Source organism: Malus domestica, chromosome 16 (assembly GCF_042453785.1).
Source record: "Malus domestica chromosome 16, GDT2T_hap1".
In the NCBI taxonomy this organism is placed as follows: Eukaryota; Viridiplantae; Streptophyta; class Magnoliopsida; order Rosales; family Rosaceae; genus Malus; species Malus domestica.
In genome coordinates, this window is record NC_091676.1 from 25,142,615 (window position 1) to 25,157,266 (window position 14,652).

The 14,652-nt window shown below is 37.9% G+C and overlaps 1 protein-coding gene across 1 annotated transcript; it reads right to left on the reverse strand.

Moving 5' to 3' along the window:
- Nucleotides 1-707: 707 nt before the first annotated feature.
- Nucleotides 708-5,549, reverse strand: LOC114822047 (protein trichome birefringence-like 5). The gene is made up of 5 exons (XM_029095979.2): nucleotides 4,817-5,549; nucleotides 2,870-3,062; nucleotides 2,274-2,467; nucleotides 1,730-1,888; nucleotides 708-1,288 (listed from the first exon to the last, which is right to left on the reverse strand). The coding sequence occupies exons 1-5, from the start codon at nucleotides 5,422-5,424 to the stop codon at nucleotides 946-948; spliced, it is 1,497 nt and encodes a 498-aa protein (XP_028951812.1). The 5' UTR covers nucleotides 5,425-5,549; the 3' UTR covers nucleotides 708-945.
- Between the last annotated feature and the right edge of the window lie 9,103 nt (nucleotides 5,550-14,652).

Here is a 14,652-nt window from a genome sequence, read left to right on the forward strand (position 1 = left end):
TTACTTATGATTTTCAAGGTTTTTCTATAGGCTCAGGGCTCCAATCCAACGTTTTTACTTTGATTGTTTTCATCAGGTTTGATTTGAGGTTGGTGGCTCCTATGGAGTTCAAACAACCCGTTGCTTGTAGGCTCTGAGGAGGAGTGAGAGAGGAAGAAAGTCAGAGAGGCTTGGGGTTTAGGTTTAAGGAAGAGGATGATGAGGGCGACACCATACCAAACTCAAATGACGGTGGTCGGTTTGCTCACCACAAAGCGGAGTAATTTTTGTAATATCAGGAAACGATGGATGGTTGGTCGCCACAAGGCAAAGTAACTTTTGTAATATCAGAAGAGTGTTTTGGATTGAGACTTGTTTGACCCTTCTAAGCTAAAATTCTAACTCTGCTACTGTTTGTTTCAATACAATCATATCGATCTTCCATAAAAAAAATAACGTGGTTGACTCTTCCATTGATAAACTATGCTGTTTCTCTGTATGATTATATTTGAATCGAACCCATGTCAGGGTCCACGGAGTTGAGTTTTCCTTGAGTTTTAACCAAGTGCGGGGTTTGAAAAATCCGGTACGATACCGACAGCGGGGCCCGCCAAAGAAAGAAGCAAATAGAAGCGGATGCAAAGAAACTTTCATGGGACAGGTATATTGTTAATATATATTTTTTTCAAAATAACCGATATTATCTACACTAAAGGAAAAATGATGAGTTTAGCCTCACAATAAACTAGCAATAATGTAGATAATATCGTTGAACTGATTCTAGCACAACGAACTAGAGACCAAATGCAAACTAGCCTCACATCGCCTAGGGAATGATACGTGTGATCGCTATACAAATGAACAACCTCCTCTTCTACGACCGTTTAACTGATTCTTGGTCAAGTAAAAGAATGCAGATATTCCATATGTATATAGTAATTACTCTTGTGGTAAATTGAGAAAACCCTATGAAATTTTACTCTTTGAGTTGGTCTGCTGTAAAACCAAAGTGGCATAGATGAGCTCATTCCATGCATCAGGGACCCCAGGAACGCACCAATGGCTGCAGTCTTGCTTCCTTATGGAAACTTTTTTGCCAGCAGTTGCATTCTTGCCAAAGATCGATGGATGGCCATCTTTGCGGAAATTGGTCAACCTTGTCACATTCAGCAGCCTCACAGGAATCCGCATATCTTTGATCACTTCATCCACTATCTTCATTTTCAAAGGATAGTTATCAAGTATGGCTCCACTTAAGACTGGTTCTTTTTCACCATTGCATGACCCACCTGAATCCCAATCTCCACCTCTGCTTTCAAGAGTTTGGAATTAATAGAAATTTATCATATACGGGAGTTTCTAGTATGCTCTGGTGTGCCGTACACACAGGATCATAGTAAATTTTCGATCAAACACTTGCCATAATAAATAGAACACCGAAGTAATTGTTCCTTCTCTTAAGTGCTTAAGAATTTGTTCTAGGCGTTTGTTTATCCCAAAATTTGGTTCTGTTTCTCATTATATCAATGTAAAGTGGGAGACCTCCTAAATCAACCACCACTCGAACAAGATCGCAAAAGAATTTAGCCAAAAAACCCAGGATTCATCTTTTATCTTTTTTGTTGGAATTTTGACAAAGCATGTTTTCCAAGACCAGAAAAGCAAATTACATAAAAATACTCTCTCCTAGTTGTCTCGTATGAACTGAAAAAGGACATGAAAGATGAAAGGATTAAGTAGTTGAATATACCTGAAATGGGCAGAAGAGTAGCCACGATAGAAGACCAACTGCTTTGATGGATTAATATTATGATCAATCCAGTTTGCCCATGTCCTCAGAGCTCTTCTATAGGCCTCAGATGCATCAAACTTTGGATAAAGATAATCTCCCTCTTTATAGTAGCTTTTCCTGTGAGAAATAACTGTCATATTACTACAGTGCTCCAGTATCTTTTACAGAAGTAAAAATGGCCTAAAGAAGAGTTCATGCACTGCTCAACCAGACTACGTTTCAATTAGTTGTCATCAATATAAGCTAATCAAGTAATTTTCTTGGTAAGAAATGCATGGACATCATATTACTTGTCAGCATTTCAAATTTTATTTATCCTCGCTGAATTTTAACAGTACTATGGATGATCTTATGTTTTCAACCACCCAAAAAAAATTTAAAAAGGAAGAAACACCCAAAACAAACCAGTGGTGAACACCCCTGAATGAACCAGAAAACTATATTCTGATCTGCAAAACAAATTTCTCAGAATACGAAAAGTAAATATGAGATAAGCATGTACCCTCGAGCAGTTTTTCCATGAGTCCACCAATGGCCAGTGTTAAAGACAAGAATGTCAGCCCTCTTCCAACGTTTAGCAGTCTTGTCAATTTGATCTATTGAAAGAGTTGGATTTGAACTCCCTTGCGCATTAATGCGGACTCCTTCCTTCACCAGGAAATGTGACCTCACAAATTCTACTGTACAGTCATAGTCCTGTCCAAGATCATCAGAAACCCTCACAATCACTAAGGGTACTTATTGATCCATTGACTCCCCAAATCTAAGTTGACCTTAAAACGACTATGATGTAATTCTGCATGCTGAAAAACTAATTATGGAAAATTGGATTTAACTTAGATAATTTCAGCCAGATTTAGCATGTGTTAACTTGCCCACACACACACACACAGATTTGGCATGTTCAATGAAAGTAATTCTACCTTCTAAGTAACATGAATTATACATGTGAACCTATCCAAATGGCTAATGGGGCTCGAAATTATACTAACCAATCAATGCTTGAGAAAGCAACAAGTTATCAAGAAAAAACTTCCACAAGTGCAAATTATATATGTCCACGAAATGGAAAATTAGGAGCACAAGGATCTAAATTACCTCGAATTTGAAAACAAAGTAGCCTCTTCCCTTAGTTATTTTGTGGCCATGAATCTCACGCATTCTGCTTTTATTATGCAAGCCCTCATGGAGGAGGCAAAGGATTGACTCAAACTGGTTCCGATTCATGGAGTCTCCTACCAGCATCAACTTTTTACCCCGTAGTCTCACCAAGAAGTCAGTTGCATTAAACCTACGAGTGACAGTGAGTGTCAAAACAAAATGTAATCCCAACAAATTGATAAATAATACAACCAATGTAAAATAAGATGTTAAAATAATGATTCAAATACTGAAACAAATAGATACTAGGAAATCCTTTTCAATAATGTTTCAGTGAGAGCATGCTACAAAAATTACATTGAAATAAGGCTGGAAGTGGAACTAGTGACATTGCACTGAGGCTGGACATAGAACAAGTAGCATAAAACTTGAGGACTATGCAAACCATCAAACTCTCTAAACTCTAAATTTGTAGTCAAAGAGGCAAATGATACTGCAGAATTGAAGGAACCAAACTGAGCAATCATGATATCTCTAGACACCATTTGTAATTCATTTCCCAAAACCATATCTGAAAGTTCAATTTGTAAATATACATCCGTAAACTAGCCATTGCAAAAATATCAGTTTTCAGCCCTAATTTTATGTACTGGTCCAATATTTCCCATGGCAGTTCAAATATATGAATGACTCATCTTTGGCAAGGAGATGTTTCAATCCTTCAAATTCATGCAAGGTTATTAGATGTTCAACATCACTGGCTGTGCAGGGGGGGATCTCCATAAAGGGAAACTTAAAACTATACATTAACTAGCCCCCTTTTTCTTAAAACTATACAGTTAACTAGCCCCTACTAAGATGCTAGTTGACTCCTGAATTCTGATCACCTCCATCGCATCCCTTGTCCCTGCAGTCAAACCACCAGTTGCCATCCATGGGCATCACCTCTGCAACCAGATCACCACAACTCTTTAAGTTCACCTCTATGTAATGAGATCGTTATCATAGATTGGCATCACATCTCTCATCAGATCCTGATCCAGTTCCAATTTCAATTCGTTGCACCATTTCACCATAATCATCATGCTATCCAAGGAATCATGTCCTTGAAGATAGGTTCTAGTTTTGACTACCTCCTATGATCCTATCACGGGTTCAATGATTCCCTTGATTTATCAAATGTGCCTTATTTTTGAGAATTATTTATATATATGTACCTCCAATTACTGAACTCTAGTATAACAGCATAAAATTATCCTTCGTGACATTTACTTAATGAGATTCCAAAATTCATATTTTATCACTGGCCTCAAGCCCTTTCTCATAATGAAGAAGCTGTTAATGACACAGGAATGAGCTGAATTTAGGCAACTTCCTAGGCATGAAGTCGATTTAGGAAAATATGCACATGTTTGGAAGAGTGATTAAACAGAGAGCACAATACCAACGGATGCAATGGTTGTCATGAATCTAGTGATAAGTGATAACCAATAACAAGTGAATGGGAGGTTGCCTTTTGTGCAATCTACAAACGGGGTGTCTAGAAACGCAGAATATCTGAACAAAATTTCTATTTATGACGAGACATCAAGCATCCTTTTCTCAGAAAGGTTGCTTCATGGGATAAAATAAATAAAATTTAGTTTTTCGTGGGAAGCTTCTGTTATCTATGCCTGCTACACAAAAAAAATTCCAGACCTCGTCGATGCAAGCTTTCTCAAGCAAACAAGACGTTTGGCAACCTAAAGGGTCCTAAACTGTAATTGAGCTTGAACTTTAGTCAAATCTATATCCTTGGTAGACATTCAAATTAGATAGTACGGGTTAGTTATTGCAGCTACATGGAAGCCATTACACATATTCTTCCAAAAGAAGATACCTCGGAAGATTACAACCACATTGAACCACAACAGAGGAGACAATAATAAAGCAGAAAAGAGATACCTTGGAAGATCACATCCCTGAGGCTTCCACCGCCATTTGAGATACTCAGAGTCACTCCTTCCATTGCTCTGGCAATCAAAAGCTTCATCGACATAAGGGCAAGAACGCGGTTCGTAAAGCGGATAATGCTCATCTTTCACCCAAGTCCCCGCATACAAATCACATCCAATTTCACCCATTTCCCCGAATGGGTTCCCATTTCCACTACCTGGGTCTTGCTCAGTTCCGTCATTGGACTCCGTCGGCTCATCAGTTTCTGAATTGGACGAAATGGGTTGGTGGGTTGGTGGCTCCTCTGGTTCTGGGGAGGGGGAATCGGTGCCAGAAGGAGGAGGAGGAGGAGGACAAGGAAGAGGAGGAGAAGGTGGGTCTACAGCTACCTTTAGTGGGGTTGTGGAGTTGAGGAGAGAGAGATTGGAATGGGTAAGCGAGGAAGAAAAAGATGGGATTTTGGGAAGGAGATCTTTGTAGAGAAAAAGAGAAGGCTCGAGAGCTCGTTTGGAGAAGACGAAAATGGCGAAGAGGAAGAGGGTGATGAATAGGAGAGCAGTGAAGGTGTAGCGATTCTTTTGGGTCGTGGAATTGGATGTTGTTGTTGCCACTGCCATTTCAGCATTTGCTATCAAGTGAAGAGTGGAGGCTGTGCAATTGCCGAGAGAGAGAGAGAGAGAGAGAGAGAGAGAGAGAGAGAGAGGCAGTGAACTTCCCGATGGGGAAATGGAATGTTTTAATATTGTTTAATCAAATAATAGGGTTGTCTAATGTAAATCTTTCTTTGGTTACCTACTCTTTTTTTCTTTTAATTCTTTGTTTGTATTTATATTTCTAGTTGGTTGGTAATGCAACAAGACGAGCCATGCTCCTTCAACCCAAAGTTGCCCTCCCCTCACCTCAATCTAGACAAGACACCTACTCAATTTTAAGGTAATGCTAAGTGGACTAAAGTTCTAAACTTAATTTTTCAAACCAAATAATGTTAATGTTAAGGAATTGAATTATTACTTAAATGTTGATTAACATGCTTATTTCATATTGGTGACACATCATTTGGTTAGCAAATTTGATTTAAAATTTTAGTCTCCCTAGCATTATTCTAAATATGTAAAGACATATTATGTCCACATAAGCTATAACAGTATAAAAAAACGACATTAATGTTCTCCAACCCAAATATCAATTCCTATGTGGCGATGACATGGATTGGCAGCAAGAAGGTTGTTGTCAAATTTGACAGCAGCTTCAAAATTAATTATTATTATTTTTTATTGGTATAATCATTATTATAATGAATCACCGGTGCCTTTGTTTGTTGACGGCTGCATTAATGCGGGAAATTTGGAAAAATAACCAAAATTAGAACTCTATATAAAATTATAGCCACCTTTTAAATTTATGATAATTGTAACCAAAACCTAATATAAACGTACTAATATACCTTTAATGATTAAAACTTTTTACAAAATAAATCCAAAGAAATTCAAGGCTCACCTCAACAACCTAGACAATTCTAGCCTTCTCAAAAAGCTTAGCCAATTTCTAATGAGAAGTTTTAGTCATTATTAAGCGCTTAGTTATTTTTCCATCTAATCTTAACAGTTACCTTTCTAAAATTTTCAAAAATCTCAATCTTTGTCATCTTCTTCCTATCATAGCAAAACCCAGAGGTTGGAGCCTCATGCAACATTACAATTTGTTTTTCGAAGACAATCATATCATTCATTCAAGGTAACCACTAAGCAATAAGCTCTCCCCCTTTCTTTCCCTCTTGCATTTCTCTTTGTTGAAGATCAAATTGGATTTAAGTACACGTTAAAATCAAAGTGGGCTCTGATCTGTAACAAGATTTATAGAAAAATAATTGTGCTTTTTGTAGATCAACTATTTGCGGAGTTGATTTCTAGGAGAAAAGGTGTTGGAATCAGATAAGACCAAAACGAGTTTTGGAGTTACAACCCTAATCTTTGCAATGGTGGGCGTAATTGCTTCCCTCATTGTTAAAAGGGTATCTTAGTGTTTTTATATCAACTTTTGGTTCTAATTATAATAAAATTAAAAGGGGTGATTATAATTCTATATGGAGTTCAAATTTTTGTTACTTGTCCAAATTTCTCCATTGATGCCTCTTTTGACACACCTCGACCCAGAAAGTCCAGTAGGACTCCAAATCGAGCTGTGCTGGCCGACATCTGGAAGGTGACGAAGCCATAAAGTGTAGTGATGTGGAAAATGTGAATAAATTTAAACTTAAATGTGCCTAATTAGGAGTGCGTTGTGAGCGGGAATGAACCCATTTCACATAAGTAGAGTACAGTAGAGTGGATTGAGAATCATACCATTATAGGTAATCTCCAATACCCAGATTTGCCACGAATCCTCGTCGATAAGAAAGCTCCACTAATAAAACCTGGAGGGATGAAAAACAAATCAGAACTAGTGAGCTTGAAAACAAAGTTTTAATAAAGATCCTCTAAACGTTATAACCCCTCGCTGTAACACCTGTTTAGTTTCCAGAAAATCATACTACATATAAGTATGAAATCAATTGTATACTAACAATAAATCCAGAAGTATACCACGACACAGCATCTCATCAAAAATATAAGTAATATGGTGCTTAATAATCCATACTAGTACGCAAGTCGAAGTCACCTAATGTGACCTATACGACTACACCCATATCTCATCAATCAATACTAGCACATAAGTCGGAGTCACCTATAGTGACATGTACGACTCACTCATATCTCATCAATCAATGCTAGCACATAAGTCGTAGTCCCCTATAGTGACTTGTACGACTCACCCATATGTCATCAATCCATGCTAGCACATAAGTCGGAGCCACCTATATAGCTCATCTACCAATTCCTGCACATAAGTCGGAACCACCTAAAGTGGTATGTACGACATGCTAGGTGTAAATAAATACACTCAAGTGCTACGATCACATGAAGGCTGTGCGAAGTATCGCAAGTCATCTACAAGTCGAAACCACCTAAAGTGTGGTATGTACAACAGGCTGGCACCTATCTTGGATCCAAGGTGAGCGTGTGGTGCGGGAGGTGAACGATTACGTGAAGGCTAGGCCCTGTCCTCAGGCAGAGCACTAACACCGAGGTGCAGGATAATGAGCTATAATTACATCTCGACATAACCATACCCACTGCAATCACTATCATCAACATGTACTCACCTAAAGCTTACCTAGGCGTCCGCAACGTCAGCTGGCATAACCACTTTAACGTCCCAAAATTCTGAATCGAAACTAAACTCGGTAATAGGCCAAAATAAAATCACAGTTAATCTCTATGTTGTTAACCATCATAACTTCTTTCCTTAAAGAATTCAAGTACCATGTTAAATTCGGGTTATTTTATGGCTGCATCTAACTGTCTTGTTAGACTGCCTACGTACCCTCAAAAGGGATCAAGCCATTTGCAGTTCAACTTAGTACTTCAAAGCATTCACAGTAATTATATGTCAGTAATATGCATATAGATATACCATAATGCAAATCTAAAACTCAACCATACTGTTGAGCAAAAATTGTACATAATATGTAAACAAATAATTCACTCGACACAATTTCACCCTCGTTCAATTCTCCGAAGAGGGTTTTATTAATTCGAGTTCGACCCATTCTAGGCTACGCACCTATTAATTACAACCCTTCTTTTAGGAAAGGAATACCCTTTGATTCTAATTCGAATAAAATGTAACTTGAGGACTTTGGTGTTTGTTTGATCTAGGTCGAATTCTAGATTGCCTACGTACCCTCTTGAAGGATCAAGTCACTCGTAGTTCATGGATTTGGTACTTATTTGGATTTGATGCCTTGTGCAGTTTTAGCTTATGCGGGCGAGGAGCATTTGATGCCTTGTGCAGTTTTAGCTCGTGCGGGCGAGGACTTGAAGTCATTGGAGCTGTTGGTGCCTTATGCAGTTTTAGCTCATGCGGGCGAGGAGCATTTGAAAATTTGATGTGGCTTTATGCCATTTGAGATTTTTCTTCGGCTTCGTGCCACTTGAGACTTTGATACGGCTTCGTGCCCTTTGAAAACTTTTCTTCGGCTTCGTGCCATTTTGGTATTTGATAGCATGAGTGAATTTAGTTTATATAAACCAGGGATTCGTTTCGGTTTCACGGTTGTGTCTAAAACTTGATATCAGACTGCCTACGTATCCTTAACGGAATCAAACCGGCGTAGTTCATAATCTTGATTTCATGGTTGTGTCTGAAAATTGATATCAAACTGCCTACGTATCCTTAACGGAATCAAACCAGCGTAGTTCATAAAAAATATTTGATTTGGATTTGTGTTCAGACTTTGGCAAAAGAAAGGTGCCCAAAAGATGATGACTGGCAACAAAACAAAAAAAAAATGAATTGATGTTTTTTTGCCAAGTATGACCCATGCCTTTTCCTTTAATAATCAAAGCTTAGTGTATTTAGGGTGAGTCCATACTTCCCACGTGATGAGCAACCTTTCTTTCTTTTACTTGCCTTCATTTACTTTGTCTTGAAACCCATTCCATCTTGTCTTCATGCCTGACACTAACTGGGCAGTATAGTAGCAAAGCAAGTCTTTGCTTTATTGTTTAATAAAAGCAAGTGGTAAAGTACCATTTTTTATAAATGCCTTTTTAGGTTTTAGGTCCCCTGCTTTTTCATGCTTTGATTTTTTATCCCTGCCGTGCCTCTCCTTGATGGTTTTGAGGATTTAGCATCCTCATCCCCCCGGTAAGATGGCTTCAGCGATCCACTTTCCCTTGGCTTTGAAATCTGGTGGTTTTCCTTTAGAAGCAAGCGACTATTCCGCTATATTTGGACTTCCGTGGACTTCTTTGCATTTCAAACTTCTATTTGGATTGGGTATCCGTGGATTTCAGAGTAGGAATGGGTAAGGTTTGTTGGAGTTTAAATTTTTTGTTCCAATTACTTCAATTTTCCGTCATTTCTCTTTAAACCGCAAAGTCCCACTTTACGCAGGACACAAGAGTTCTCATCTTCCTGCTGCCCTATTCTTTTGCTTGTGTGCTTCCTCTGCGGATCGAAAACTCAAAACAAAGAGAGGGAAGAAATCGAGCAGGTTACCCATTTTTGTTTTCTTTATGTTCTGGGTTTGTTTATGTATTTGGAGTGAAGTGAAACTCTAGCTGCAATGAACTTTATCAATTCTTTCGTGCAGGAGTCCCAGGAAACGACATCTCTTTGATTGGTTGTTGGACAAAACCATTTTGCAGCCCCGAGTTAGTTGAAGACAATTGTTGATTTATGGTTCCGAAGGTGAGAGTTTGTACTCTGAAATTTGTAGTAACGTACTCATAATATCTGCCATATTTTGAATGAGTTTTGACGTACTCGTGTGTGATTATCACTCTGGTATTTCTGTTTCCACAAAGAGATTTTACTTGACTGGCTTTGACAGTAGCATTTGGACACCCTTTTTTGTGTTCCCATTTATGTTTTGTCTTCGATGCTTGCCATTTTTTCTCAACTTGAGACAGCCTGAACCTTTTTTTTTAATCCAACTTTTCCGTGGTAGAGAAGCAAATTTCTTTTAGCTATCTATTTAAAGATTGGGAAATTTCCTTTCTTTCCTTGTCTTTATCAATGGTTGAATTGGGGACTTTCTTTTGTGGACTTTAGACCAAACATGAGTCGGTCAAGGGGAGTTTAGGCTTTCTTTTCCTTTGCAAACCATCTTTTCCATTTTTTCCTTTTTCTTGGACTCTTGTCTCTTTTACCAAATATGATGGCCATGTGCATGGCTTTTATGTTATAAAAACAAGCTTTTCTTCTTACTCTTCTTCACGTGAATGACTTTGAGATGTCCCCTCCTTGGATTTTGAATTCCTCATTTGCTTGGACTCTTATCCCAAATAGTTTTTCGTATCATTTTAGCCAAAGGCATCTTCCATGTTTTGTACCCGTGGGTAGCAAAAACACCGAACAGAATAACTTCTTCTTTCTTTCTTGTGTTGCATCTTTGTATATGTTGTTTCCTTGCTGTCTTTTCTTCATAGAGACCAAATATGAGTCGGTCAAGGGGAGCAAAAGTTGCATTTTGCTTCTTTTCCCTTGTTTATTTTGTCCACAAACGCATCTGTTTTCTCATTGAACCGCAAAGAATGACTTTCATTAGACTTTGATTGGAACTTCACGGGGTGGTCTAGGCCACCCCGAAGAAATTCATGGGATTCTTGGAGATTATCTCTGCTGCAGTTGGGGAGTCGATGGATTGTTCAGAGTCTCCAACTCCATTTGATTGGTGAAGAACGCCAAACAAAGAGGCAAAGGTCTTATATGCCTTTGCTTATTTCCCTTTCCTCATCCATTTTTTTGTTTGTCTGCAGCTTTTTATTTTTGTGTTTGCTGCTGCAATGCTTTTTTGTTCTTCCTGCAACATAACATCAAACAAGAGAAAAAGAACAATTTTAACAGAACTTGCTTCATACCTGGTGATGAATGTTCTTCTTTGGTTCTTGACTCGAAAGCACGAATGATTGAATTCCTTCTCTTTTCTGGCAGCACTTCGTTGCTCTGAGTATTTTCTCTCAATGTTTCTCTATTTTTTTTCTGCAGAGTATCCCCTCTTTTTTTTTTTGTCCGTTCCCGTTTTACTTGCTGCAGGTGATGCTTATTTATAGGCATCCTAGGAAAGCTCTGGAATTTGCTACGTGGGGGAAGTTGGAGGCCATGATCTCCTGCCACTTTTACTTAACCTCTCCCACTAACTTGTGCAGTTTTTTTTCACACCCTGCAGAGAAGGAGGTTTCTGTGTTGCACGTTTTTCTTCCCCCTTTTGTAGGAAGAAATTCATATTTTATTTTTTTATTTGTTTATTTCTGGATGTTGTTTTGTATGTAATGCCCATCCTCATCTTTTGGGCTGGATTGCATTTTGTTTTTTTTTTTTCGGCCTTGTAGTTTGGCCCAATTTACATGGACTCTATTTTTTATATGTCATGTATTTTTATTGTTCAACACATACCATAGTATTTTAACATATATATATATATATACACACACACATATATAACATGGCATAAAATGCATAGAATAATTTAAAAGCAATTGTGGAATTATCACTCATATATATACGATAAAAATAAAAAGACCCACTCACTTGAAGTCCGCGCTACAATTCTCTAGCCCGAATATCAAGGTGTCACGAACCATCGTCGCCTAGAACAATTATCAAATAACGTCTCAGAATTCTTATCGATATAACACGTAACTTACATAAAACACATCCCCAAGGACGTTCTAGAATGATTTAAGACCCATTGATCAAAAGTCAACCGTCGGTCAAAGATCGACGGTAGGGTCCACAACCCTACATAACTCGATGCAGAAGATCTGCAACTCATATTTTCGATCCGTAACTTTCAAAGATCCACATTGTGTTTCTAAAACATCATGCTAAAGTTTTATTATGATCCAACGGTTGGATCTCCGCCAATTGTCAATTCAAGTGACGGTCAACATTTTATTTTATGAACTTACAAATCCAATTTGGGAAGATCCGTAAGTTTCTAATATCCTCAAATATTACTTACTATAATGTATTAAAGTTTGGAGACGATCCAACGGTCGGATCGTCGATTCATATATTAACCAAGTCAAGCATCGTAATGAATTTAGGTTCAAACAATCAACATGTGTCATACGAATATCCAAACTGAAATCAAGGCATCTAATTTAGCCTAAAATAGCATTGAGCGTCCCTTGGCCACGCGCTGCCGCACGCTCCACCGTGGGTGGCGGTCGGCCACCCCGACTCATCGAAACAATCAACTATTTCTAAAAATTACCAAAATTTACAGAATTGTAGGTCTCAATGAGTAAAGTAAACTTTATACATGGGGCTAAGTCTAATTTGGCCGGGAAGCACCTGAAATCGCCCACGAACCGCCGGAACCCTAGAATTGGGTGTGCTTCGATTCAACCTCCAAACTTGCTTCGACGCCTTCACCATTGCCTGGGCTTTGTTCCTGGGTTCTAGAAGATTTTTCTAGTGGTGGTAATTGAAGGAGATGGTTTCACAATTGATGGATCCCGAGTAACAGTCTCATGGCACCCCCGTGGGTTATTCAATGATTTACACCTAAATCCCTTCCAAATTTGGGTGGAAATGGAAGAAGGGAGGTCAAGGGATGATTTCTAGGTGAAGAATGGGTGACTTTCGTCGGAAAAAGTGGTGGAATCTAGCCGGAATTAGAACCGGGTCGAAAGCAATTTTGTTGTGGGTGTGGCTGACAGGAAAAGGGAGATCCTCCCTCCTTATTGGCTGCCGCCCTTTTTCTTCTAATTAATCCCTTGCCCTTTTGTAATTAGTCCACTCATTCCTTCCTAATTTCTAATTGGTTACAATTCCCACATGGTGGGAGTTTATTTTCCTTTAAATCTAAAGCTTAGTGAAACAACTTCAAAAGTCCGCCACTATACCATTATAATTCGGATTCACAAATGGTTTTCGTCTATGCACTCGTACCAACGAGTACTAAACAAATGCACCAAAAGAATAAGTCATATGTTCTTCTAGACGATAGTCAACAAAAATCAAAATCCTTGCCTCTAGGCATTTTCGTCAATTCCCTCGATTAAAATAAATAAAAACATAATTTTAGGGATTGGCTATCACATCTTTGGTGCATTTGATGAACAGTCCCGATTTAATAATTATTAAATGTCCTTAATTAAATTTTTATTGGTTTAATCATTTATTTTATAAAATAATAAAATAATAATTAATTTGACATATCGGGTGGAAAGTAAAACTTCAAAAGATGTCAAAATGCCACATAGGCTATCAAATCTAAATTTTATGTTCAAAATTTGACATCTCCTTGGAGCTGCTCTAACATTACCATCGTCCTATGTCCACTTGATTTTCATTGTTGTCATTGTTCGAGGTAAAAGATTTAACATATTTCTGGAGGAATTGACGAGCGAAGAGCAACTCTACCGATTTGTCAAAAGACAATGGAAAAGCTACTTAATTGCCTGAAACTCACAAATTCATGTCCAGCGGGCCAACAAATGGAGGGCAACCACTATACCCATTGGGCTGCCTAATTAATTCAAGCCAAGGCCTAACCCCGTTGGCAGTGCAGATGTCACGCTGGCGTCGCATAATGGAGCACGAGAGTCCGGGCCTAGTTCCAGCCGATAAAGCCGTTGGGATCTCAGCCTTCCACGATGTGGACGGTTGGATTTTCAATGGTCGGTTGATCTAGTGTTGGATTTTCAACCATAATTATGTTTCAATGAGGGAAAAAAATTCAAATTTAGATAAAAGTCAGAATTTATAAATTGACATGCACCAGTTCCCTTATTTGGATTCATAAACATAGAAATTTAGAATTTCTACGTGGAAAAAAAAAAATCTTGGAATTTGGAACCTTCAATTCCCAAGTTTAAATTACAGGTAAATAGGTGTTATTTTTCAATTTCTATGATTGAAAGTTTAAAAATAACAAATTCCATATTTAATTTCATTGTTCTTTTAGGTTAACCAAACAAAAAAAATTCACAAATTCTAGAAAATGAAATCTCGTCATTTCAATTTCCATCATTTTAAAATTATGTAGTAATCCTAAATTTCTTCATCCAAATAGAGTGTAAAAAAAAATTTGGAAATTTTTGTGCAGCTGCCATGTGGCGTAATTTGGTGCATCCAACAATAATAATTTTGAAAATCAACGACCAGCATTAATCCAAAGTTAAAAAATCCGAAATAAATACAAAAAAAAAAAAAAATACTCAACCATCTTGTTATTCCCCACACCACACCACAATTCAATATTTAGTTTTCTACAACTCAATATTATT

Coding starts and splice junctions, on each gene's coding strand:
- LOC114822047 (XM_029095979.2), bottom strand. CDS start 5,424: ATGGCAGTGGCAACAACAACATCCAATTCCACGACCCAAAAGAATCGC. Junction 1,889..2,273: donor CATGGAAAAACTGCTCGAGG/GTACATGCTTAT, acceptor TATTTCTCACAG/GAAAAGCTACTATAAAGAGG. Junction 1,289..1,729: donor TACTCTTCTGCCCATTTCAG/GTATATTCAACT, acceptor TCTTGAAAGCAG/AGGTGGAGATTGGGATTCAG.